The sequence below is a fragment of the Acomys russatus genome, chromosome 32 (genome assembly GCF_903995435.1).
Source record: "Acomys russatus chromosome 32, mAcoRus1.1, whole genome shotgun sequence".
NCBI lineage: Eukaryota > Metazoa > Chordata > Mammalia > Rodentia > Muridae > Acomys > Acomys russatus.
The window spans coordinates 49,009,233-49,036,421 of NC_067168.1; the positions used below are offsets into that span (position 1 = coordinate 49,009,233).

The 27,189-nt window shown below is 43.2% G+C and overlaps 2 protein-coding genes across 2 annotated transcripts in view; both read left to right on the forward strand.

The window, feature by feature from the left end:
• Window positions 1–26,616, forward strand: LOC127184025 (phosphatidylinositol-3-phosphatase SAC1-like). Its single transcript, XM_051140238.1, has 6 exons — window positions 1–164; window positions 12,519–12,616; window positions 16,646–16,720; window positions 18,736–18,863; window positions 23,168–23,317; window positions 26,467–26,616. The coding sequence occupies exons 1-6, from the start codon at window positions 127–129 to the stop codon at window positions 26,584–26,586; spliced, it is 609 nt and encodes a 202-aa protein (XP_050996195.1). The 5' UTR covers window positions 1–126; the 3' UTR covers window positions 26,587–26,616.
• Window positions 1–27,189, forward strand: part of LOC127184023 (phosphatidylinositol-3-phosphatase SAC1) — a 142,306-nt gene that overhangs the window by 89,394 nt on the left and 25,723 nt on the right. The window lies entirely within an intron of this gene.

A 27,189-nucleotide genomic window follows, 5' to 3' on the forward strand; every position in this document is an offset into this window, starting at 1 on the left:
GGGGGAGGGGGTGGGACCAGGCTCCTCGGCTACCGCAGCTGGAGAGCGGCCGCGCCGGAGCCGAGGTGGCGTCGGGGTGCGCTGCGGGTGGAGCGAAGCGGAAGAAGGAGGAGGAGCTGGTGCGCGATGGCGGCGGCGGCGGCGGCCTACGAGCAGCTGAAGCTGTGAGTCCCGCGGGCTGCGGCGCTGGCAGGGAAGGGAAGGGCGGGCGAGCGGGCGGCGAGGCTCGGCCGCAGCGGAGGCCCGGGGTCCTGCAGCCGCGCCCTCCGCCGGGCCCGAGCCCGCAGCCGGCTCTCCCGGTGCGGCCTTCCGCCCGCACAGCAAACCTTTCTTGCTTCCTGGCCTGGGGAGCCGCTATGACGAGTCCTCCTTAGGGTGCAGCAGGAATTCAGTCAGTCGCCCCCAAGGGCGGGTTGAGTTTACTGTGCTTATTTCAACAGACTGCGTTGACAGCTAGAGGCTCGCCTCTAGTTTTGACACAGCAAAATTGACTTTTTAAATTTTTAAGTAAAGCCAGGTGTTTGAAGACTTGAGACCCAGCCTCTGGTTGTTTAGCGGTGCATAAAATAGACATTTATAAGCTCTTGGCTCGCCCCGGTTTAAAGGTTGGGGGGCTACATTCCTCTTGCTGTCACTTAACCCCCAGCACCTGCACTCTATTGTCGGTGAACAACTTCGCCTTAATCGCTTTAATAATTTACCTCGAGGTTGAAAGTCACGGACCACAGCCTGGGAAAGGCCTTTAGTAGCAGAAGCAAATAGAACTTCCTAAGACCTAAGTTAAAATAGTCCTGTTACTTAGACATAGGCAGCCTAACTCGTTTGCAGAGAAACAAATGTAGTTTGGGTGTTCCCTCTGAGTGACGGTAAAGCACGAAGACTTCTTCACAGCGCGGATCAGAAGGGCGGCCATCTACACAAAGTGCTGTGTTTTTCTTCCCTTCACTCTTTGCGCCTCTTCCTCTTGCTACGCTTCTCTTTGAAAACCCACCTGCGTTTCTTCTTCTAACCAGTTCTCCTTTGCAAGTGAGCAGTCAGGTCATCGGTGACAGTTGAAGCAAAGTGTGTTGGGCTTTGTTGGGCCAGAGTCGCTTGTACTTGACTGACAAACTAGGTTGCCGTCCACCTGATAGCTGCTGAAGGGCTGAATGTGACCCTGTACTAGGTCTCAGGTGCGGTTGAGAAGCGCGCATGAGGCAGCGCCGCCTTCGGTTACAGGAGTTTTCCTGCCACGAAGAGTGACCGAGATGGATAACCTGAGAATTAGGAAGAAGAAGAAGAAGATGATGATTTTGGCTTTTCAAGACAGGGTTTCTCTGTGTAGCCTTGGCTGTCCTAGACTCACTTTGTAGACCAGGCTGGCCTCGAACTCACAGCAATCCTCCTGCCTCTAGGAAGATTATTTTTGGGCTGCCCGGGCGCTAGGTCTCACCAGTCCATACCTCAGTGCAGGCAGATACCCTCTTATGCGCACTTGAAAGAGAAGGGAAGTTCATCCTTTGCTGCTGGGAACGATGGTTTTGTATTGAAGTATAAACTGTGAAGCTGGGGTTACAGGGAAGTCGCTGTCCGTCTTCAGGTTTACATGTTTCTGTAAATGTGAGGATAAAACTTCCTTGCGGGAAGCGGGTGGGAGGGAGGAATGGGAGGATACAAGGAATGGGCTAACAATTAACAATTGAGATGTAATATGAATAAATTAATAAAAAATGATTAAAAAAACTTCCTTGCAAATTTTTCTTTAGCAAGGGGTTTGTTAGTTAGAATCTGTTATCACCCTTCTTTTTAGCCTGTGTGTGTGTCTGTATGTATACACACACACACACACACACACACTGTATATATATAAATAAAACCCTTGAGTAAAAAATACTGTTTTAGAGATACTTGTGGTTGACTTAGTTGCTGACCTATCTCAGAATGGTGGGACAGAGTAGCCAGTTTCTAAAAATGCCTAAAAAGCTATATGAAAAGTTACTTTGCCACACTATGGTGGCACTCGCCTTTAATCCTTCGACCCGGGAGGCAGAGGCAGGTGGATCTTTGGGTTGGAGACCAGCCTGGTCTACAGAGTGAATTCCAGGACAGCCAGGGGTACCCTGAGCTTGAAGGAAAAAAGAAAAGAAAAGAAAAGAAAAAAAAAAAGTTATTTATTATAGGTGTATTGGCACATAACTTATATAAATACTGAAGTGCTATGGTATTAATTAGTAACCTTTTGTACATTATGTCATACATTTTCTTTAGTTCATCTCCGCCTTGTTAAAGCTCTCCTTCTAGCTGTGCTCTGTCCATCCTCTACAATTTCCACTTCCATTTTATTAACCTACACAATGAAGGCCACAATTTTAGCCACCTGAATTCTAATTTCTTTATAATCTTCTAACTTTATTTCAGGTGAGCCGAGCTAAGGTTTGCTGCTCCTTGTCTATCTTCAGTCTTGGGTTTATTTTCAACCTCTGCCAGAGGGCTTTCTTCGCCTCTCCTGTCTGTGAGCGGGTCGCATCTGCAGTAGAGAAGAGAGCTCTCAGGCGGTTCAGTCAGAGCAGACATGGATTAACTTCCTAAACTTTCTACCAGCTTTGTGTCCTTCAGGTTTTGGATGTTTCTGTAAATGTGAAGGTAGAACTTCATTCCAAGTTTTTCTTTAGCAAGGGGTTTGTGAGTTCGAATCTGTTTTCACCCCAGATCATCAACCCAGGGAGGCTATTCAGTCTCTGTGAATAGTTTTTTTTGTGTGTTTTGGAAATAATCAGTGTATATTCTTTGTAAGGTGCGTCTGTAGGTAAAGTGCTAAAGGAAGCGCGTAGATACCGTCTCTGACAACCTTGTTTCTCTTCATTGAGCTCCCATATGGATTTTAAAGCTAGAAGTGAGGATTTATTGTCATGGGGGCTTGGGCACTAAATATTCATGCAATTTAAGCACTCTGTTTACTCTCTCATCCACAAGAGGACTGAAGCTGGGGCAACCAATCTACTCACTCTGCCAATAAGAACCGTCCCGCATACTTTATGTCTCTAAGAAGGCTGAATGGATCTAATACGGGATCAATACCTTAATGTTGATTTCTTCTCTGATCCTCTTCAATGCTTATCAAGAACCTTTGAAGAGCATCTATTCCATAAATCTCCTGAGTAAACGACGTTTTCAGTGTAGACTACCTGAGGCAGAGCAGAGCCGGGCAGTTTGCCGTGTGTCCTTTGGAAGCATCGGAGGCTTAAGCCCCTTGGTGTGTATGTTGTCAGTGCCTCTGTGATGTCATAGGCTGATACGTTGTCTGCTCTCACTGAGGAATGTCACACGGAGTCCTGGTCACATGAGTCACACACTAAGCATGGCAGAGTAAACCTTGAAACCCAGCTGGCCAAGAGTCCAGCCATCTTTCCATTACACGTATCACTCCAATGACCTTCTCTTCTCTCGCTGGTCTGTGGACAGCCAAGTGGAAAACTGTGCTACTTGTTAAGTGAAAATAGCTCACACACGCATACGGGCTTTTCATATAGAAAACAGAATTTAGGTTGTTTTGTTGTTCTAAAAGACAAAGTCCTACTGCATAGCCCAGGCTGGCTTTTAACTCACGATTTCCTGCCTCACCATTTCAAGTGCTAGGATTATAGATATTGGTCAACATGCCTAGCTTTTTAGGCTACATGTGTAAGCATGAATAATGTTAGACGCAATAAGTCTGAAGTTGCAAAACATAGAAAAATGCATTATTGGATAATATTAAAGCCACTCTGTACCACCCTTTTTCTCTCTGAGTGTCAGCCGAAACCAAAAGTAAGGCAAAGAACGCTTTCGGGCTTGTCTAATCTTTATTGTCCACAGACTTCTTACTTGAGAACTGTCCTGTCAGGGTGCACCAAAAACAAGCAAAAACAAAACAAAAAACGTGCTAGGTAAGTTTATGATTGTATATCAGGCTGCATTCATAGCTGTTCTCAGCCACATGTAGATCACACGCTGAACCTGTTTGTTAGATATTGATTATGTCTGTCTGTCCAACCAGAGACACGTTAATTCTTTTAGGGTTTGAGGAAGTATGCTGCTACAGTTTTATGACACAATAGTCATGTTTCTGTGCAAATAATATATTTTAAAAAGTTGATTAACGTATTTTTAAAAGAGATTTCTTTTTATGTGTATGAGTACCCTGTGTACACCTGCAGCTAGAAGAGGGCATCGGATCCCAGTGTAGACGGCTGCGAGCCACCTGTGGTTGCTGGGAATTGAAGTCAGGACCTCTGAAAGAACAGACAGTGGTCTTGGCTGCTGAGCCATCTCTCCAGTCCAAATAGTAATTTTTAGTTGTGGTAACATACTTTAAAAATGTACCATCTTGAATGCATTATCTTTATGCACTCAATTCTTGCAAAATTACAACTCTGTACCCATTAAATGACTCTGTACTCTTCCCTCCCACCCTGGCAACCATCGTCCTCCGATTCCTTTGTGGTCAACTAGTCATTCTAGGAGCCTCATTTAAGTGGCCCAGGACTTTGCCTCTTGTGACTGGTTCATTTCCTTCCTATGAGGCTTCAAAGTTCAACCATCTTGTAGCAAGTGTCAGATTTTTTTTTCAAGGCTGACTAACATACCATCAGTGGTGGGTAGTCTTATATTGCACTGCAGTGGGAACACAGCCTGAGTTGCATCCTTAGACAAGTTTCATCATTCTTGATATAGGAATTTGCTTCTACCAGACCAAATGATGTAGCCTATTACACCCATACCCAAAGGATATCTGCTGTTGTACATGTAATCCGTAGCTAACCAGAACGCCATGCAGTGTGCCTGTGTGGCAGGTGCTTGTGACCCTGGGAGCAGGGAGGAGGAGGCACAAGCACGTTCATGGCCAGCCTTAGTTACCCACACTGAGGGTCATGTGGTGCGCGACTGCAGCACAGCACACCCTGTCTGTCCAGTGATGGGCATTCACGCTGCTTCTGTCTTCTGGCTACTGTGATTTAAGCCGTTTTAAATGTGGCAATTTTTCTTTCAGTTTTTGGTTTTGGTTTTTTGAAACAGGGTATCTCTGTGTAGCCTTGCCTGTCTTGGACTCGCTTTGTAGACCAGAATGACCTTGAATTCAGAAGTCTGCCTGGCCCTGCCTTCCTAGTGCTGGGATTAAAGATGTGCGCTACCACTAACTCAGGATGGTTTTGTTCACCACCCAGCTTCTTTTAGATGTCTTTAATACATACACAAAAGTAGAACTGCTGCCAGACATGATGCCATGCCTTTAATCCAACACTAGTGAAGCAGAGGAAGATAGATCTTTGAGTTACAGGCAAGCATGTCTACATAGCAAGTTCCAGAAGGCTCCACGTGAGACCTTGTCTTTAAGAAAAAAAAAATGGGGGTATTGCTAGGTCAAATGACAATTCTAATTTTGGATTTTGAAAGACTGATATTGACGGCACTATTTTATTGTTCCACTAGGAAAGCACCAGGGTTCTTATTTTGTGACATCTTTGCCGGCACTTATTCTTTCCTGTTTTTCTCTTCCTGGTAGTAACCATTTTAGTGGATGACAAATTGGCTGGCAGTAATGCATATAAAATAAGTTAATTTCACACATTAAAAAAAAAAAGATGCAGCAGAAAGAAACGTTCGCCGCTGAAGGGGTAGCAGGTTGGGCAGCAGCAGAAGCCCTGTCTGCAGCCTCAGTGTGGTTTGACAGGATCTTGAAGAGGTCAGTTCTGGCCTGAAATAGGGTGTGTATGTTGCACAAGGCGTGGAGTTATATTTTCAGATACTTGAAATTCACAGTGGAAGAAAATGATGACGACACTTGATGTTTATAATGTGATACAATACATTGCTTTTCTTTAAATTTAACATATAAAGACTTTTAAAAAGATTTATTTATTTAATATATATATATACATATATACATACACATATATGTCAGATCCAAGTATCGATGGTTGAGAGCCACCATGTGGTTGCTGGGACTTGAACTCAGGACCTCTGGAAGAGTGGACAGTGCTCTTAACCACTGAGCCATCTCCTCGGCCCACATAAAGACTTTGCAATGAAGACTTTTTTTTAAATCAATTTCTGATCATAAAAATTTTGACATTGCAATATTTCTACTTAAGAACTTAGTAATCAAGTATTTGTTTTTAATTATTGAAAAACTCTCACTATAAGTTAAGTTTATAGTCTTGTCTATTTGAGTCACACTGTAGCTAGGTGTCTTGAGATACATGTGGGCCACAGATGCGGTGGCTTCTTTGTCTTGATTTCTGCGAAGTCTGTTAGTTCTGTGTGTTTGTTAGTTGAGAGTGCAGTATAACCAGTTGATAGGTTAACTTTGAAAAATTCCTGCAGAATGTGGCTGCAGTTGTACTTTATTAAAATTAAAGTTCTCATCAGAGAAATTCTCTCTTCTTAAATAAAGTTTGAAATTTGACCTGTCAGAAAATATAGGCACTAAGAGGAAGAGAGGAAGATAGGCAAAGGAAGGGAAGAGAAGAGGAAAGAAAGAAGGAAGAGAAAAAAGAGTGCTGTCCATCGGCTAGTCTGGGTGGGGGTTCGAAGTTTACTGCCTATATTTTCCTTGGCTGGTGCCATAGTTTGAGGAGGCCCCAGGGCCCAGATCTGCCTGTCATACAGTTCCTCTTGTAGTTTTCCAGGACCCTCTGGATCCTTCTATTTCCTCATTCTCCCAGGCTTCTCTCACCTAAAGTCTCAATAGGATGTCCTCCCCTCTGACCCACTTTCCTGGTAGGTAAAGTTTTTCATGGGGACGTGCCCCTTGGACTAGTGTCTCGATATAAGTGAGTATATACCATTTAACTCTTTTTGCTTCTGGGTGAACTCACTCATTATGATAATTTCTAGTTCAATCCATTTGTCCACAAATTTCGGAAATTCCTTGTTTTTAATAGCTTGGTGCCCCATATTTGACCATGTCCCTTGGATGGGGAGGCCTGGTGGCACTCAGAGGAAGGATAACAGGTCACCAAGAAGAGACTCGATACCCTATGAGCATATACAGGGGCAGGAGGTCCCCCTTAGTCACAGACATAGGGGAGAGGAGTAGGGGAGAAGCGGGAGGGAGGGAGGAATGGGAGGATACAAGGGATGGGCTAACAATTGAGATGTAATATGAATAAATTAAAAAAAATAATTAGTAGAAAAAAAAGAGTGCTCTTTCAGATCTGAAGGCCACTGTTGGCTTCGTCCTAAGTGTCCTAGAAGCCTACCTTAATTCACAGTTGGATTTCTGAGGATATTAAGTGGTCGTTGTTATGTTACTAGTAGCATTTTCTTGGCTAGGAGAAGAAATAATGTTTAAAATCATTTACTCTTTCACTAAGCCAATGGAAGCATCCAGTCAGGCCTCACAGAGGAGCGTAATGCTGTGGTCACTGGCTACACACTCCCTCCCTGAAGAACTGAGCGTTCACTGTCTTCTCGCATGAGGAGACCAAGGCATATAGGTTAAGGCTGATGCCTTGTCTGCAGGGAGTGGTGGCTGCTGGTGAAGATTTAAAAGGAAACAGCAGTAAAACCTTGCGTGGTAGCAAACGTTGCATCACAAAGAATATTTACTCGGTTATTTTTTACTATAAGTACTTGTTTTTTTTTTTTTTTTTTTAAATCCCAATCAGCTTTTGAAATGAATTCTAGGGAACATAAAACTTTACAGGACAAAATTCATGACATAAGGCAGCTATATTTGAGATCACGTTAAGGCCAGTTAGTGATTGGTAGGGGACGAGCAACAGGAAAGAGGACAGCGCTGTGCTTCTGTGACTAGCAGGGTTCTAAGTCATGGTTCCTGCCCTTAGACTGCCAGTCAGCTGACGTCACTGTTCGTGTTTTCAGTCCAAGCCTAGAATAGCGTTTTTACTTAAGCCAACTTTTATTGATAAATATTTTCACTTGATTAAAGTCTAACAGCCATGAGAGAGACTGTGGCACTGGAACTTTGCTTCCTCTCCTGTAGTGGAATAGATCACGGCTAACCCTTCAATTTTGTGCAAGTTCTCAACGCTTGAGTTCTCCTGATATCTGGGACCTGCAAAGTGGTAAAGGAGAGAATGCCCTCCCACCGGCTGTCCTCTGGCCTCCGCGTGCTCACCACGGCATACACGCGCGCACACACGCTCACCACGGCATACACACGCGCCCACACGCTCACCACGGCATACACACGCGCCCACACGCTCACCATGGCATACACACGCGCCCACACGCTCACCACGGCATACACACGCGCGCACACACGCTCACCACGGCATACACACGCGCCCAACGCCTCACCACGGCATACCCACGCGCCCACACGCTCACCACGGCATACCCCACACGCGCCCACACGCTCACCACGGCATACCACGCGGCCCACACGCTCACCACGGCATACACACGCGCCCACACGCTCACCACGGCATACACACGCGCCCACACGCTCACCACGGCCATACACACGCGCCCCACCACGCTCACCATGGCATACACACGCGCCCACACGCTCACCACTGCATACACGCACGCACACACGCTCACCACGGCATACACACGCGCCCACACGCTCACCATGGCATACACACGCGCACACACGCTCACCACGGCATACACACGCGCCCACACGCTCACCACGGCATACACGCGCGCCCACACGCTCACCACGGCATACACACGCGCCCACACGCTCACCACGGCATAAACGCGCGCACACACGCTCACCACGGCATACACGTGCGCCCACATGCTCACCACGGCATACACACGCGCCCACACGCTCACCACGGCATACACCGCGCCCACACGCTCACCCACGGCATACACACGCGCCCACACGCTCACCACGGCATACACACGCGCCCACACGCTCACCACGGCATACACACGCGCCCACACGCTCACCACGGCATACACACGCGCCCACACGCTCACCACGGCATACACACGCGCCCACACGCTCACCACGGCATACACACGCGCCCACACGCTCACCACGGCATACACACGCGCCCACACGCTCACCACGGCATACACGTGCACTCACACAATCAATAAATATTTTTTAAAAAATACATGCTTAAAGTTTCTGATATTTATAAAACTATGAGTTTTGTTATATTCTGATTTGAAAAATATTTCTTGGAAATATACAGGTTTCTATTGGTAAAAGTTCTATCCAGATAAGTTGGAAGATGGTATTTGGGGCTTTTCAGTAAAAGTTTACTGTTAATGAGACTAGGACAGTTAAAATGTGAGGTATAGGTAATTTTCCCTTTAGAAATATCATTATTGTAGTAATTATACATATAATAAAACCATTTAAGCACAATTGGGGTTATATTAAATTAAAGCATTAATTGAATAACTTTTTTGGTCTTATGTTAGAAGTCCTATAATGAAGATGTGCAGTTTGTCTCCTGTGGAAAGAGTGTCACTGTGGGGCTTACCTTGGTTCAGTGGGTGAAGTGCTTTCTGTACAAGAGTGAGGACATGGGTTCAGATCCCAGGAGCCCATGGAAAGCCAAGCAGGTGTTCACCTGTAATTCCAGTGTGCTTCAGCGGAATGGACAGCTGAGACAGGAGAACCTCTGGGAGCTCACAGGCCAGCTGGCTGCCATCTGCAGTGGCAGTGGCAGGAAACCCTGTCCTAAACAAAGTGGCAATCCAGGATGACATTGAGGTTGTCCTCTAGCTACACGTGGATGCTGTGGCACAGGTGCAACCTCACAAACGATTTTTAGAAGCTGTAGTGAGTATAAGAGGCCCCTCTTGCTCCTGGAGGACCACGAGTTCACTGTACATCTTACTGTGTCAGAGCAAAAGTCAGCTTCCCCGTGAGCCAGCCTTGGTTGCCACAGGCGTGCTCCTGGGACTCTCCTGCTCTGTGAGGTGGAGGTGAGCATGGCCGTCCCCAGGCTTAGTTCGGAACATGGCTGTGTTTTCCTTATGCCCAGCAGATTTTATATGCTGTTTCACTTAATCTTTAAACAACGTTGGTATCACCAATTTCCCCAACCCACCTATATTTTCCTTGGTTTTGCTTTAGGACTTCTTGCTTTGCTTTCTTTCTATTAGATATAGATATATTTATTGACTATTGATACTTAGTTCCCATGACCAATGGCACATATGTAAAGTATACAGTTCAGTAAACATTGGGAGTTTTTACACTATCACTGCTGGTGTTAGCATACAGGACACATCCACCACACCGCAGAGTTTTCTTGTGTACACAATCTCCTACTTTTCTCCCTTCTCAGCCCAAGTTAAACACACATGTACTATCCTGATGGGCCCTGACTGTGGCACTCTGGGCAGTTACGCAGTGGATAGGAGCGCATTCACTGAATGTTTGTGCAAGACTGTTCGTGGCACCTTCATTACTAATCACCCCAAAGCCAAAAGCTGGGTCAAATACCTATCAACGAGGGAATAAAGAAATGGAGATGTGTCCATTCAGTGGGAGTACACCTGGTAATTAACGGGAGAGAGCTACTAAGTGCTGACATTTGAAACAGACCTGCCTTCTTGGCTGTATAGTAGTTGGCTTGATATTAGTTTTCATGCCCTGTTTCTTAAAACGAAGGAACCTATTCTAATATTAACAATTTAGGCACTATTAGCCAATAAATGGATGTTAGTTGTATTTGAATAATCGAGGATTGGCTATTTCTCAGAAAACTCAAATACTAAACATAATAATTCTGCTACAAGGCATGTTTCTGTAACACCAGATAACAGCCTAGGTAAATAGAAAATGAGGCAGTGATGGCTATGTTGGTTTGTGTGAGATTGTTCGTAGACAACGCGAGGCAGAATTATGGGAGTAGAAAAGCTAAGTGGGAAGAGAAGGGAAAGTCTGGGCATCAACAGTAAAGATTAGTGGGGACTTTTGTGGGTGTGTGTGTCTGAGGAGGAGCCTTGAACTCCACCTCTAGTGGCAGCAGCCTCTCTTCTCCAATTAAGCGCTGCACTGTTGGCCCACTTTTCTCCTTCCTGTTTGTTAATTCTTTACACTCCCTGAGTTAGCCTGTGGTAACCATGCTGAGTTGCTTGGCAGAGCTGTCCAGTTGATCTCTTGACAAACCAACTGTTTTGTTGTTGTTGATTAGACTTTGGGTATAAAGTTGTATACCAAAGTGGGTTGCCATTTTGTGTCCCTTCTATTTTACTTTATTGTCTTTTTTATTAAATGAAAGTTTTCGGGAAGATACATAATGTATCAACCAGCAATCTCTGCCCCCCCCCACCCCGCCACGTTTTTAACAGAAAGCAAATGTTTAAGTAATTTATTTAAAACAATTTAGTGTTTTTAGCTAAGGTTAATCTGTTCTTGTTATGTATTTTTTAAAAAATTAGGCCTGGTGGTGGTGGTGCACACCTTTAATCCTAGCACTAGGGAGGCAGAGGCAGGTGCTCTCATTGAGTTCGAGGCCAGCCTGGTCTACAGATTGAATTCCAAGACAGCCAAGGCTACATGGAGCAATCCTGTCTTGGAAGAAAGGAAAGGAAAAAAAAAAAGAATTAATCCTGGGGATGAAACTCAGAGCCTTGCAAGGCAAGTACTTGTCCAACTGAACTATATCCCTAGCCTTTATTTACTAAGTGCCACGCCTGTAATCCCAGCACTTGAGAGGCAGAGGCAGGTGGGTCTCTGTGAGTTCTAGGCCAGCCTGGTCTACAGAGTGAGTCCAGGACAGCCAGGGCTACTGAGTACCAAAACCTGGCTTATTTAATACATTCTGTGGCTGGATTTTTGGCTGCTTTACTGGGCTCTTTTTCTTGCCTCCCTTCAGCACTCCTGTTCCTTCCTACACCCAGCACTGGGTAGGAGGGAAAGAGGGTGCTGACCCTCAGGCTGCGCCTACTGGCCAGGAGCACTGAGTCCCCTGGGGGAGTTAGATCCTTGTCACAGGGCATCTCCGTCCAACAACCAGCAGCTGCCACTGCTGACACCTTGCTTGAGGCTCTGGCATTTGTAGAGTCCCCAGAATTCCAAAGGTAAACTATCTGCAGCTTCAAAACCATACCCCTGCCCCAGCCAGTGTGAGGCAGCCCCATATCCCACACCTGGGACTAAAACAAAAACGTTCTCATAATATTTCTGTGTTTTTAAAGAAACCAAAAATTCTCACTATGCATGTTATACTTGTGATGATTCCCTTATTTTAAGGAGATTGAGAAGAGCTAGGGGGTAAAAAAAAGAGCTCCTTGCCTGGGGTCCCACACACATGGCCTGGCTCTGTACGGTGGTGTTACTATGCTGTATCGCTTTCTTTATGATGATGACTGTGATGCATTTGAGAAGACTATTGTTTCAAGCAATTCAAATTGATGTCTTTATAGCAAATTAAAATCTTAACAGCATTAAACACACAAATGGAAAGAATTGCAGTAAATCCATAAGGATAATGAACTTAGCAGTACCATCTGTGTAGAAGTAGGAAGCTATGCTGCGTTAGAACCCTAATATAGTAATTTTCAGGTCCTGATTTTATTTGACTTATTTATGCCTGCTGATTTCTTCTTAGGCACATTACACCTGAAAAGTTCTATGTGGAAGCTTGTGACGATGGAGCAGACGACGTGCTCACCATTGACCGAGTGTCCACGGAGGTCAGCCTTGCAGGTGGGTATGGCTAGTCTCAGGGTATCCCCGAGAGAGTCAGTGCTGACCATTGACCGAGTGTCCACAGAGGTCAGCCCTGCAGGTGGGTATGGCTAGTCTCAGGGTATCCCTGAGAGAGTCAGTGCTGACCGTTGACCGAGTGTCCACGGAGGTCAGCCCGGCAGGTGGGTATGGCTAGTCTCAGGGTATCCCCGAGAGAGTCAGTGCTGACCGTTGACCGAGTGTCCACAGAGGTCAGCCCTGCAGGTGGGTATGGCTAGTCTCAGGGTATCCCTGAGAGAGTCAGTGCCGCGATCACAGATATTGGAGCTGTCAGTGGTGTGCCATTGTGAGGCTCCTTGGGTGCCTTCTTATTAGAAAATGTAAGTTTTGCTACCTCAGTTATTTTAGGGGGACGTGATTTTGAGAAAGGGTTTTGTTGTGCAGTCCAGACTGTCCTAGAATTCATTATGTAACTTAGGCTGACCCAGAACTCTGGACCCTCCTGTGTCTACTTCCTGGTCGTTACTCTCCAGCAACAAAAGGAGCCCATTCAAGGCAATCAAAGCACACAAAGGCAGGGAGTCACGGGCAGCTCTAACCCGCCCAAGGAGCTTGCACACAGAGAGATTCGGAGAGAGGGAGGGAACCAGAATGTCTGGATTATTTAGTGAAGAGCCTCTGGGGGAGAGAAGCCAGCTCTGGGCTGGAAAGTTCAGGTAGGAACTGAGGGATGCTGGGCAATGCTGGGAGCCAGGTCCGCTGAGTTGCATAGGCACCATTTGTCTAGGGCCTGAGTCCAGCTCCTCCCTAGTGCTGAGACGATAGGCCTGTGTTACCGTGTCTAGGCCAGAGCTATTTCCGTTTCCTTCTCTGTCCTCTGATAGGGTTTGGTTCCCGTGTCTGAACTCATTTCCGTTTCCTTCTCTGTCTTCTGATAGGGTTTGGTTCCCGTGACTGAACTAGAGCTAACATTTGAGTGAGTGGGAAGATGTTTTTGCTTTAAGTGTCAAGAGCATTCACGGCTGCTTTTGGTTTTGTTCAAAACTAACATATATTTCAGCAGTTGCTACAGTTTTATTGCTGCTGTGCTCTGGTCAATAAATCTTATTGTTCATCCAGGAGTACACTTGAGTGTGTTAAAAAGTTTAATAACTATGAGGGCACTTTTAACATGAAAAAATAGGCCGTACTTCACTGGCTAAAATGTGTAATCATTGCAAACTTGCTTCTTTTTATCAGTGCTTCCCTTGGGTGCGAAAAATATTTCCCCCAGTTATGTGTATGGAACCGTCTGAGTTCTGAAGAAAATGTAATTAAAAAAAAAGATTTATTTATTTTTATTATGTATACCGTGTTTTTGCCTGCATGTACACCTGCAGGCCAGAAGAGGGCATCAGATCATGTTATAGGTGGTTGTGAGCCACCATGTGGTTGCTGGGAATTGAACTCAGGACCTCTAGAGCAGCCAGTGTCCTTAACTGCTGAGCCATCTCTCTAGCCCCTAATGTTTTAATGACAAAGCAATGTACCAGGTAATAAATAACACATTTGAATTTCTTATTTCATTTGTTAATCACCAAGTAATAGCACATTAGGATTTCATATTTCTTTGGTTTAGTACCAGCATATTAACATTAGAATGTTATATTTCGTTGATTTAAAATTTCCAGTTCATTTTCACTCAGTTATCCTTTTTTATTTAAGAAAATCCTTGAAAGTATACTTTTTTCTTTTCCTTTTTCTTTCTTTCTTTTTTTTTTTTTTTTTTTTTTTTTTTGATATAAGCCTTCTCTATGTAGCCCTAGCTGTTCTACAACTTGCTCAATAGACCAGGCTGGCCTCAACTCAGAAAGATCCTCCTGAGTGCTGAGATTAAAGGTGTATACCATCACCACCTGGCTGAAGGTATATACTCTTTTAATCCTAGCACTTGGGTGGCAAGGCAGGCCGATCTCTGTGAATTCCAAGGTCAGCCTGGTCTCGATAACAAGTTCCAGGCCAGCCAGGATTATATATTGACACCCTATCTCAAAGAAAAGAAAATATTTGAATAACCAGGGTAGGTATTTAGTAAATATTGTTTGAGTGGGTAAAGTAAACTATAAAAATATTTTCAGTAGATTAATAAGATGTAAGAAAAATATAACAACTTGTCATATGTATGGGTAGCAGGTTATTTCTCTAAGCGCCTTAGGTAGTTTTCCTTCGACAGATGCCATTAGAGTTCTGTTTTAGGTTGATAATTAACATGTTCTGTGGTCTCTTGATGGTTTCACAGTAACTGGTTAGTTTTAACTATTATTAATGTACTTTTAGAGATGTATTATATCACTCAACACTATAATTCATGAGTGAGCTAGTGCTTTGTGTTTTAGTAAAGTATATTCTCAGCTATTTTTGAACTAGCAATGACTTTACTTGTAGGTAGATATTGCAGCTCCATTTTAGTAGACTGAAATGTTCATGGTCAGGACAGATTTTACGTTAAGGTGATGATGGTACCAAGCCCTTGATGAAGTGGAGCACTTGATACAAAGTCAGGGATGGTGAGAGCCTGACGCTTCCCAGCCAGTCTCTCTACCATTAGGAGTAAGAAGTGTGGCCATAGAAAATAGGTTATTTTTTCTACCATGAAAAACTAACATATATTCCAACAATTGCTACAGTTTTATTGCTACTGCGCTCTGGTCAGTAAATCGCACTGTTCATCCAGGAGTACACTTGGGTCTGTTAGATAGTCTCAATATATTCAGGACAAAAATACCCTCTAGGTTATCACTGTTAAATCAACTGAATTATTGAGGACAGACAGAAATGGATCTTGACCGTTTTTGGTATTTTATATAGAACTAGCTATTTAGAAGAAGATCTTTACTTTTAAGGACCAGAACTTGAGTTTACAATACTGACATTCAGGTTGATAATAAGTTGAAAGAAAACTGAAGCTTAATAAAATAAAGGTCTTGGCCATATAAGTTTGGAGAACCTGTGCTCTCTTTTACTGTCAGTTGCTCTGTTCTATGTGACATGTGAGAGGTGAATAGTGCTGTTTGAATTTGAATCAAGAAAACAAGCTTGCTTGATCTGGAATTCTCACACCTGCCTTTGGGGCTTTGTTTTCTAAATAAGAGTGCCACAAAGTGTGTTTGTGAAACATTGCCTGAAAACCCAACAATTCTGAAATGCATTTTCTGGGATACAATTTTATTGGTAATGGATATCATTGATAAAAATCAAAGTTAGTGTGTTACCTTCTTGCCTACCTATGCACACTGTTGTGAGGCACAGGAGGAAGAAGCTTCTTCTTTCTCAGACAAGAATGTTCTAGTTTTATATTCTGCTAGTGGTACGTGAAGGTGAAACTCTTGTTTCAGGTCCTTACTTCTACTTACTCTTAAAAGCATGGATAGTATTTAGTCTATGGCAACATTAGAAATTACCCACAGTTTACCTCATAAAGAAACTGAAGCCGGGCGTGGTGGTGCACGCCTTTAATCCCAGCACTTGGGAGGCAGAGGCAGGTGGATCGCTGTGAGTTTGAGGCCAGCCTGGTCTACAAAGTGAGTCTAGGACAGCCAAAGCCACACAGAGAAAGCTTGTCTTGAAAAACAAAACAAACAAACAAAAAAAGAAAAGAAAAACCTGATACGTGGGGGCTGGAGAGATGGCTCAGAGGTTAAGAGCACTGGCTGCTTCCAGAGGACCTGGGTTCAATCCCAGCAACCACATGGTGGCTCACAGCCATCTGTAATGGGATCGATGCTGTCTTCTGTCATGCAAACACACCTGCAAATCGACCAATAGACCACTCATATGCATAAATTATGTAAATAATAAATATTTAAAAAAGAAACTGAAGCTTGTTGCTTTTGAAACCATCTTTTAATATCATGTGGTCTTATTTATATTCTATAAAAATGGAGGTCAGACAATAAAAAATGCTAGTTTATTTTTAGAATAAATTGTGCAATTTTATTTACTTGAAGTTATTTAAACTAAATTTTTATTTTGCTGGTAAGCTCTTCTTTTGTTTTCTTCTTTTTTAAGTCAAAAAAGATGTCCCCCCTTCAGCTGTTACAAGACCAATATTTGGGATACTGGGCACAATCCATCTGGTGGCAGGTAAGAGAAAATAAACCAAGATGACAAAGAAGGCAATTACGTTAATGACAGTAGATAATGAGAAAAGGTGATCTTCCTGTCATTCTCTAGGCAGGTCTCTAGGTCACGTATTTGTCCTTAGTTTCTAAAAATAATAATCGCTAAACAGTTAAATTTATCATCTTGAGTATTTTTTTTCTTCTTCTGAAGTTTTGTGTTGTTTTTGTTTTTGTTTTTCCTTGACAGGGTTTCTCTGTGTAGCCCTGGCTGTCCTGGATTCACTTTGTAGACCAGGCTGCCCTGGAACTCACAGTGATCCACCTGCCTCTGCCTCCCGAGTGCTGGGATAAAAGGCGTGTGCCTCCACACCTAGCCCAAAGTATTCTTTTTAAAAGGAAGATTTCTTGTTTGATTTTACTCCAACTAGAGTTGAAAGCGTATAAATTTTCATAAATTCTGAGAGCATTTAATTTTATTTAATTAGCTTGATTGATTGATTGTTTGAGATAGGGTTTCTCTGTAGAGTCCTAGCTGTCCTGAAGTTGCTAAGTAGATCAGGCAGATCTGGAACTCAAAGAGATCCTCCTACCTCTGCCTCCTAAGTGCTGGGAGTAAAAGCATGCACCACTATGCTTGGCCCATTTAAAAATTTTAATTCATTGATTTATCAGAATATTCTGTACCTTCAACTTTATATGAGATGACAGCATAACAGTGTGATACTTGGGCTGAGTTACTAAGCTGTTTGTCTGTTTGAGATGAGGTCTATAGCTGTGGCTATTGCTGTATTATAGCTGTGGCTGGGGTTGAACTGTATACTCAAGGCTGTATACTCAAGGCTGGCCTTCAACCCACTGTCCGGCCTCTGCCTCCCAGGTGCTGGGCTTATAGACATGGACAAGAAAGTGGATTTTCATTTTATTGAACTTTTAAAAAGCTTTTGTTTTTGTTTTTATTTCAGTAGCAAGGCTAGATGCTGTTATAAAAAAATTTCAATTTATTTTATTTTTTTATTTATTTTTATTTTTTACCATTCACAATCTAGTGATCGAGGTATACAAGTGATAGGGTACTGTAGCACAGTGTGACAGCTTCTAGGAAAGATTTGTCTACAGTGAAGCCTCTGGGCAGGGCAGTTGGAAGTAGAACATTGAGCAGATGGTATAGTGTTTGTCTGTCATGTGCACGGTTCCAGCCTCTGTCTTTAGTGTCACAAGAGAATCGGTGAGGGAACTGTGTTTAATGATCAGGGAAGGGTGCTGGACAGGGTAAAGATCGGTGCGTGGTGATGGGCTGTCAGGGTGCTCGCCTAACCGCTGTTCCTCCGTGGGCTCACGGTGTCTAGTTAGGTGCACGACTGCCCCAGCGCGCCTGTTACCATTTAGAGTGATGAGAAGGACAGGAATGGGGTACAGAGGGGGTTCCCCTGCACCGGCCAGATCTTGTGGTTTCTGGTATTTCAAGGCACAAGCTCAGATAAGCATAACCCTGCATGCCTTGAGAATGACCGGTATTTCCTGTCTCTGCTCTCCCAACTAAGATAAATAATTCAGTTATCAAAAGGTTTGCTTTTATCTTGAGAAAAAAAAGTTACCCTTTAATAGTTTTTTTTCTAAATAATATATTAATCTTTATAGTCATGCATTTAAGAGTGCTTTTTTTAAGATGGGCTTTTACTGGAGTAGCTCAATGCAGTGTCATTTTGCCAGGCTTTAAAGTTTACAAATAAAAGCAATTACTTTGTGTCTTCTGTTTGTTGTTTTTTTATGTTGTTTTTGTGATATGTTAGGACTCAAACCCAAGACCTCACACATGCTGAGCATAGCTCTATCACTGACCTTTCCTTTTGAAGTCCCACAGTCAATAACATTATTAGAAGGCCAGCTTTCAGCACTGTTGACATTTTTACCTCCTTATTACATTTCATACATTTTTTTTTATCACACTACACTAAATACCACTGATCTTAATCCCCAGCCCTGTTCTTTTTTTTTTTTTTTTTTTTTTAAATTCATGTTTGACTTTTTTTTCCCCAGGTAATTATCTTGTTGTCATTACCAAAAAGATGAAAGTAGGTGAATTTTTTAATCATGCAATCTGGAAAGCCACAGATTTCGATGTTCTTTCTTATAAGAAGACAATGCTGCACTTAACTGATATTCAGGTAAGACTTTAGAAGCCGTCACTAACGCAGAGCTCAGCAGTGCCGCGCAGTGGGGTAAAATGTAGGTAGGCTTCTCATAAGCCTAATTACTAAGCAACTTGTAAATACTGTGCTCTACTGCCTTTCCACCTGTCCATAAAAACACCTTCTAAGGGGCTGGAGATCATGGCTCAGTGCTTAAGAGCACTGACTGCTCCTCCAGAGAGGACCCAGGTTCAATTCCCAGCACCCACATGGCAGCTCACAACTACTCCAGATCCAGGGGAATCTGAGGCCGTCACATAGACATACATGTAGGCAAAACACTAATGCACATTAAAAAAATAAGTTAAAAAGTGTTTTTAAAGTTTATATATTTTGTTGGGTTTTATTTTTAAATATTGAGAAATTTAAAATTATAAAGTTCTTACAGAGAAAGAAGGACAAATAGAATGGGTAGTGCTGGCACACGCCTGTAATCTCAGCACTGTGGAGGTAGAGGCAGGCGGGTCGCTTGAGCTCGAGGCCAGCGTGGTGTAGAGAGGGAGTTCCAGGACAGCTAGGGCTACACAGAGAAATCCAGTCTTCAAAAACAAAAACAAGAAAGAAAAAAAAGAAAAAAGAAAAAGGAAAAAAAGAAAAAGCTTAATATTACCTTAGCTGAGTATTCTCTATAGAAAAATAAAATATTAGATATGTTTGAAATTGTTTTTCATTTCTTTTTTCTTCTAAAGAAAGTTCTTTTCACTGTTCACATGGGACAAAGAGAGGGCGTGAGTTTGTGCACAGAACACATGACATTTTCACATAGTGCTCTCGTTGCTCATTTTCTTTGTCCAGAGATGTCAGGCACCTGCTCTCGTTAGCACTAGATCCCTAACATAGTAAATGTTAGTGACCAAAGTATATTAACTGTAAAGGTGAAAGTCAAACAGACACAATGATGACCCTAAAAGTGCTTTGAAACTGGACAGAAGAATGGAGCTATGGAGCAGCTTGCCTGTGGGAACACAGCAGTCCTCAGTCAGTCTAGGTTCTGAGCACAGAGCTGCCAGCGTAAGCACGTGGCCGTCACAGAAAGGAAGAGAAGCGATGTTAAACTGCCACAAGTGTCGTATGACGTCAATGTGCAAAGGATAAAACGCCAAAAACTCATTTGGACTTAGGAAAGTTTGTAACGTTTACCAGTGTCACAGTAGTTATTCCCAATGGCAAATTATGTGACCCGGGGCAGTGAGCAGGCACAGTTCAGGTTTCTTGATAAATTTTTTACAAAGTAAAATGTTTTTAACTTTCATGTTTCTGGTAGTGTTAATTATAATGTACCCACTAGAGGGTATAGTGGCACACACTTGCAATTCCAGGGTTTAGAGAGACTGAGGCAGGAGGATCAAGAGTTGAAGCTCAGCTGAGCTGTAAAAGGGCTCTGCATCAGAGACGTGGATAAATCCATGCGTTACACACAGTGCTAACATTAATTCATTCATTTTTAACTTACACTAAGAACACCCTCCCCTGTGGTTTTTCGAGGCAGGGTTTCTCTGTGTATCTCTGGCTGTCCTGGAACTCACTCTGTAGGCCAGGCTAGCCTCACTGTTTCTCTCTGCCTCCTGAGTTCAGTGATAAAAGGTGTGCACCACCCTTGACTGGCTTATGGTCTTTTGGTTTTGTTTTGTTTTGTTTTTGTTATGTGTATGAATGTTTTGCCTGCATGCATGTCTGTGCAAACATTGTGCCTGGTGGCTGCAGAGGTCAGAAGAGTCCCTTGGTACTAGAGTCACGGATGCTTGTGAGCCACCATGTAGGTGCTGGGAACTGGACCCCAGTCCTCTGGAAGAGCAGTCACTGCTCTTAGTCACTGAGCGTCCTCTTCATCTCCAACAGCATTTTAAATGTTTTCATAAATCCCTTAAAACGTTATAGAACAATCAGTTTTTACAGTGGCTTGTATAAAATAATTTATGTTACTAAGGTTAAGATAGCATGATCACTTTTTACACCGTTACAAAGTGAAGACTTAATACTTATTTTCCAAAGGTATTTGTGACACTTTCACATTACCCTATTCTGATTTTTAAATATTTGTGTGTATGTGCTTGTGTGGTGTATAGATTGGCAGGCGTGTGCCATGGCCCACATGCAGTAGTCAGAGGACAATTTCAGGTGTTGGTCCTCACGTTCCACTTTTTGTTTGAGACAGGGTTTCTAGTTGTTTATCTCCACAATCACTGGCCTGTGAGGTTTCACGAATTCTCTTTCCACTCCTGCCTCACCATAGGAGCGCTGGGATTATGCATGGCACCACAGTGCCAGGGTTAGGTGGGTTTTAGGGATCTGAATTCAAGCATTATATCCACTGAGCAATAGTCTACCAAGCCCGAAAGTAAGTTTTGAAGCTTACTTTCTGGGAGTGATTATTGGGTTTACAAAGTTTCACTCTCTAGAATGCTTGCTTCCAAAGTAATTTACAGTGTTCTGTAAAAATCTCTTCCCACCCCCAGTATGGCTTTGGTTGTCCTAGAACTCACTGTATAGACCAGGCTGGCTTCAAACCCACAGAGATTCTGTCTCAAATGCTAGGAGTAAAGCATATGCCTTTAAAAATGTTTTACACCTGAGGTTTTTTTTGTTTGTTTGTTTGTTTGCTTGTTTTGTTTTTATGGTGAGACAGTGCCTTACTATGTAGCAATAGCAGACATGGAACTCAGAGATCCACCTGCCTCTGCCTCCTGAGTGCTAGGATTCAAAAGGTGTGCACCACTGTTCCTGGCTACTAAGATTATTTTTTAAAAGAGTTTTGATTCTTGTGTGTGAATCAATGTGTTTAATTAAGGTTACTTATATAGGCATATAGGCAGATTACCAGAAAATGTCTCTCTCACACCCAACCACTGTCTTACCCTCAGGGAGGAAGTATGCCTTGTTTGTTTCTACAAGACTTGTTTTTCTAAAACATATGCCTTCCCTGTAAGAATGCCGAATCATAGCTCCGTCTCAACAAGAGAAACTGTAAGATAAGCTTTTTATACTTTAGAGTTTCCTTTTTCCTAATATATATTAATATATTCATTCTCCATGAGAAATAATACCTTAAAAGCTTAGAGCACAGTCTTTAAAGCACTTCTCTTGCCGACATGAGTTTGATCCCTAGAACTCCAATAAAACCCAGACGTGGTTACAGTTGTGATCCCAGGGATGATGGGGAGGCGACACAGATGGGTCCCTAGGCCTTATTGACCAGACAGCCTCGACTAGACGTAAGATCCAGGGCTCTAAGAATGGCTGCCTCCACAGAGAGAGATGGAGGGCGCTGGAGAGTGTCTCAGTGCTTAGGGCACTTGTTGCTCTTGCAGAGGTCATGGCAGTGGTTGGTAATATCCACAGGGTGGCTTACAACCATCCATAACTTCAGTGTCAAGGGATCACACATGGTACACATACGTACATACATACATACATGAATGTTTTGTCTCTATATGTAGGCAAAACACTCATATACATAAAATAAATCAAAATCATAAAAATAAAGATGGTGCCCTGAGTAATAACACCCACAGTATCCTCTGGATTCCATACCCACCCCCATACACTCATGCAGTGTCGTGCACACCAACACATGAAATAAAAGTAGCTATATTCATCATAGCGACTCAGGAATATTTTCTTGGACAATTTCTTTGTGATTACTATACTTTGTTGTCAAGCCATAAAGCTCTTTTTCTGTTCTGTTTACATTATGCTTTTGCTAGTCTGTGCTCAAATGTGTGTATATACACATTCGGAATGTGTAAGTTTATATATTAACCATTTGATGGCCACTAAACATTACCAAACCTTGACTTTTTTTTTTTTTTTTTTCATAAAAAGTCATATTGTTTTTTAACTGGGAAAGTCTGCTAAAACTATTATTCCAAAATAAAGGAAATACTCCTTTTCCTAGGCTTTCTAATCTTTCTTTTAATGAAAAATGATTGTGTTTTATTTCTATCCAGCCCAAACCAGTGAAGTTTTTGAAAGTAAGGTGATGCTAATGTCTTGATTTGTGTGTTTCATCTGCTAATGAGGATAATGATGTAAACCGCACAGTGCATAGGACAGAGAGGACGTGGGAAGTGCAGCACACCGGAGTCTGTGCTGCAGCCTCAGCCGATGCTGTTCTTAAACACCGCGTCTGTGTAATAACCTGCTGTGCTTATAGGGTCTCCTCCCTCTGACTGGGTGCTTGTTCCAGGATGTCAGACATGTTTTTAATTTTGCTGTCTTCTCATGGTGATAGATTTTCTTCTCACTTGTGACCTGTGTCGAACTCTCTCTTTTCTTTACAGTTACAAGATAATAAAACTTTCTTAGCAATGCTAAACCATGTCTTGAGTACGGATGGATTTTACTTTTCAACAACGTATGACTTGACCCATACTCTGCAGCGGCTGTCAAACACCAGCCCAGAATTCCAGGAAATGAGTCTCTTGGAAAGGGTAAGCTGGATCTTCATGTGTTTATTTTATTCTTAGTTGTTTTTAAAAGGGGCATGTCTTTTATGATTTTTTTCCTATTACTCCCTCCCCCAAGTCCTGGAGATAAACTTAGGGCCTCGTGTGTGCTGGGCGAGCACTCTCCCATTGACCCACATCCCCAGCTGTTTTGATTTCCCTTACTTTTGACTGTATTAGAGTCATATGTGGGACTTTGAAAACATACCATATTTCAGATGTCTGTCACAGGCCTCGCTGAGAGCCCTGCCTTGTATATAAACACAGCCAAGATTGCCATAAATCGGGCTAGATACTCAAGAATCTAATAGAAACACACAAGTGATTATGTGAAAACCTTTCAGAATGTGTGTGTGTGTGTCTGCATGTGCACATAACACACGGTGTTGAAGATTGCACACATGGCTTTGCACATACTAGGCAAGCACTCTGCCACTGAACTACATTCGAACTCCGTAGTTTATAATTTTACATAAATATTATCAGGCTTTTAAATGTAAGCTTGGGTGTCAAGTCTTCATTGTGTTGTATTCATCTATGATTTCATTGCTCTTAGCTCAGCTTTTGAAAATAGTATTCCAGTATGTAATGGCTTGCCAACTGTAGTGTTGTTTTTTAAGTAGAAGAGGCAGTAATTTATTTATTTAAGAATCTGAGCAGTTATAAAGCTGTAGCCTGTTGTGACAACTCTGGGGGTGCACTCTCATCCTGTCGTGTCAGCCCTGGGGGTGCACTCTCATCCTGTCGTGTCAGCCCTGGGGGTGCACTCTCATCCTGTCGTGTCAGCCCTGGTGGTGCACTCTCATCCTGTCGTGTCAGCCCTGGAAGTGTACTCTCGTTCTCCATCTTGCTTTGGCTTTAATGCTGTCACACCAGAATCATAGCAATATCCCAGGCTGGCCTTGAACTCACTGTGCAGCCCTAGAAGGCCTTGACCTTTGAACCCTATACCCTTAGCCTTCTGATGGGAATTTATAAGGACTATGCCACAGGTTGTGCTAAAATGAGTGTATTTTTAATCTTAGGGGTTAAATGTCCTCAACTGAGTTTCTGCTCCTCAGGGACAGGGCTTTTTGCTGCCTTGATTTTATTTATCTGTATTTGTTTTATTTGGTGTGTGTGGTGCTAGAGCTTAAGCCAAGGACTTCATGCAGAATAGCAAGGATTCTACCACTGAGCCATGCCCCTAGTCCTGCCTTTTCTTTTCTTTTTTCTTTTTTTTTTTTCAATTAAGAAACCATGATCATATTTAGGGGCATACAGAATTTTAAAGGTTGCTATTAATATAACATTGCCAGTAATGGGCCATTTTTACTAGTGAAAATGATAAATTTCACTAATTTAGTATTTTAGTTGTTTAGCTGCATATAGTGTAAGATTTTACATTGTAATCAAGTAAAATTGTATGTTAAGTTAGATATAAGCTAAGTAATCAAGAAATTTGGCTTTTAAACAAAAGAGATCGATGCTTTTAAAACCAATTGCTATCTTCCTTACATGTTTATTAAATTTCTCTCCTGTGCCTGTTGTATGCCAGGCATGTTGTACTTAGTGGGAGCATCAAGGCCCCCGTGCTGTGGGAAGAGCCTTCGGTAGACTTACAGAGGTCATAGTGTGAGGGTCCGCAGGCCAAGATGGCTGCCACCGGAGGCCAGACTCAGTGGGATTCCCCGGGAAGGAGAGTGTTGTGCCAGACACAGCTCTAGCAAGCAGGGCTGCTCGGGAGGCCAGGTGATGATGGTGAGGAGGCTCCTGGCAAGAGAGTGATAATAGTAAGTTAATAGTTAAGTTGGAGGAACTGGAAGCTATTTCTTCTGTGACAGAAAATGAATTTAAGAAAAAATGCTCTTGTTTTTCTTTTGGACAGAGGTCATCATTTAGCTCTGGCCGTCCTCAAACTCACAGCGGTCACCTGCCTCTGCCTCCCGAGTGCTGGAGCCAAAGGTGTGCGCTGCTGTACCCGGCTAGGGGGAAGATTATCTATTTATTTATTTTTAGCTAAATAAAAACATCACTTACGGAGAACCATAAAATTGATAATTGAAACCTTAAGACATTAAAGAACATTACATTGAATGGTCAGTGTTTTTGCATAGAGTTAAAGACTCCTTTGTTTTGGTTCCTTGGTTGTATTTTCCCAACTGTTATTTTATCCTTAAAGGTTTCCATTTCAGCATCTCAAAGACTTTGACACTTATGAAGCCACATGGCAGAGCCTTGTGGCTTTGACACTTATGAAGCCACGTGGCAGAGCCCTTGTGGCTTTGACACTTATGAAGCCACGTGGCAGAGCCTTTGTGGCTTTAGTTGCTGCTTCCACTTGTAATTCAACAATAATTTTGTTTTAGCACTATACTTTTTATCAAGTTGTAGTCCAGATAACTCAACTTTTTAGAAATAGCAAGTTATTCTTTACATTTCACTGACTTATAAAATATTTAGTTACATAATTGCACTGTTATGCAGTGAAATGACTAAGTTTGGGTAACGTGAGCCATGTGGGAGCACATGCTAAAAGACATGCTACTCGCCTTCTCGTGACCCCTGGGTCATTCCCTAAGACCTCAGGTGTTAGGAGGGAATGTGGCTCAGCAAAGCGCTGTCTGCTGAGTCCATGTGCTGAGCTGAGTCCACCTAGGCTCCTCTGTATTTGTGATGGATTGTCAGACACCAGAGGGGAGGTCAGACCTTTAAGTAGCAGCTGCCAGATCTCCAGGGAAAGCGATCAGAGGTTTGGTGCTGAGGTAGCTGTCACTGAAAAACTGAGTAGACAGCAGAAAGGGCATGTGTAGCTTTTCTTTACCTCTGAGGAGGCCAGGCAGGATGGGGTCAAGATGGAGGCCAAGTAGCTGTGTGGGGGCAAGTATCCTTGGGGGGTAGTCATGGAGATGGAGAAATGAATGTAGGCTCTGAAAGAGACTTAGTTCTTGGCCATTGGTTACCTTAGGAAGGTAGGAGAGGTGCAGACAGGCATGAGGAGAGGAGGAGCCGATTAGAAGTGGGATGTATCCTGTTGGGCCGTGTCTGGGAAACTCATATTAGCCACCAGGTGGCGGCATTGACGAGTGTAATTTTCTATCTGAGGACACTTAGTGTGCTGGAGATATTTCATTAAGTTTCAAAACCTCTCTCAGGCAGATCAGCGGTTTGTGTGGAATGGGCACCTGCTTAGAGAACTGTCTGCTCAGCCAGAGGTAATGTACTCCAAATCTGCTCCGTGCTGTGTGCATTTTTGCTTGTGTACTGTAAGATGACTGACCGCTCACCCAGGGAGGGTGAGTAATTCTAACCCTAACCCACACCCCTGCCCTGCTTGCCCCTCTCACTGGTGTATGCAGACATCTAATCCATTGTGTTAGCTTCCTGACCCCGTGACAAGGTGTCTGAGACAACCTGACAGTGTTCAGGCTCGGGGCTTTCAAAACTTTCATTCCATTGTCTGATGAGCGCTTTGGGCTTTCAGTTGGGAGAACATGCCAAGGAGTACACTGCTGAGCAATTGCTCACCTCATGGCAGCCCGCCAGCAAATGGGAACAGTCAGGGTGCCATGCCTCCATAAAGGTCTACGTGATGTCCTTCCTCGCACTAGGCTGTACCTTCTAAATTCCAAGAGCTTCTCTGGCCAGTTGCCAAGCTCTTAAAATAAAGCCTTTTAGGGACACTTAAGGTACAAACGATAATACTTACGAATAGAAGCCTTAAGTGACAAGTGTTGCTTTCTGTAAGAAAGCTAGAGTGAACTGTACTGGGTGTGTAATGTAGGAGTGAGGGATCAGGGCTAAGTCCTGTCAGTGCAGAAACCACAGCTTTCATTTAAAGGGAGTAAGAGATTTACTCTGGAGCCGTTTTGAGTGAC

What these genes read in the sequence shown, in the direction of transcription:
- LOC127184025 (XM_051140238.1), top strand. Translation starts at nt 127, where the DNA reads ATGGCGGCGGCGGCGGCGGCCTACGAGCAGCTGAAGCT. An exon ending in GCCTACGAGCAGCTGAAGCT is followed by an intron (nt 165 to 12,518) that starts GTGAGTCCCGCG and finishes ATTTCTTCTTAG; the next exon opens with GCACATTACACCTGAAAAGT. An exon ending in TGCACTTAACTGATATTCAG is followed by an intron (nt 18,864 to 23,167) that starts GTAAGACTTTAG and finishes TTTTCTTTACAG; the next exon opens with TTACAAGATAATAAAACTTT.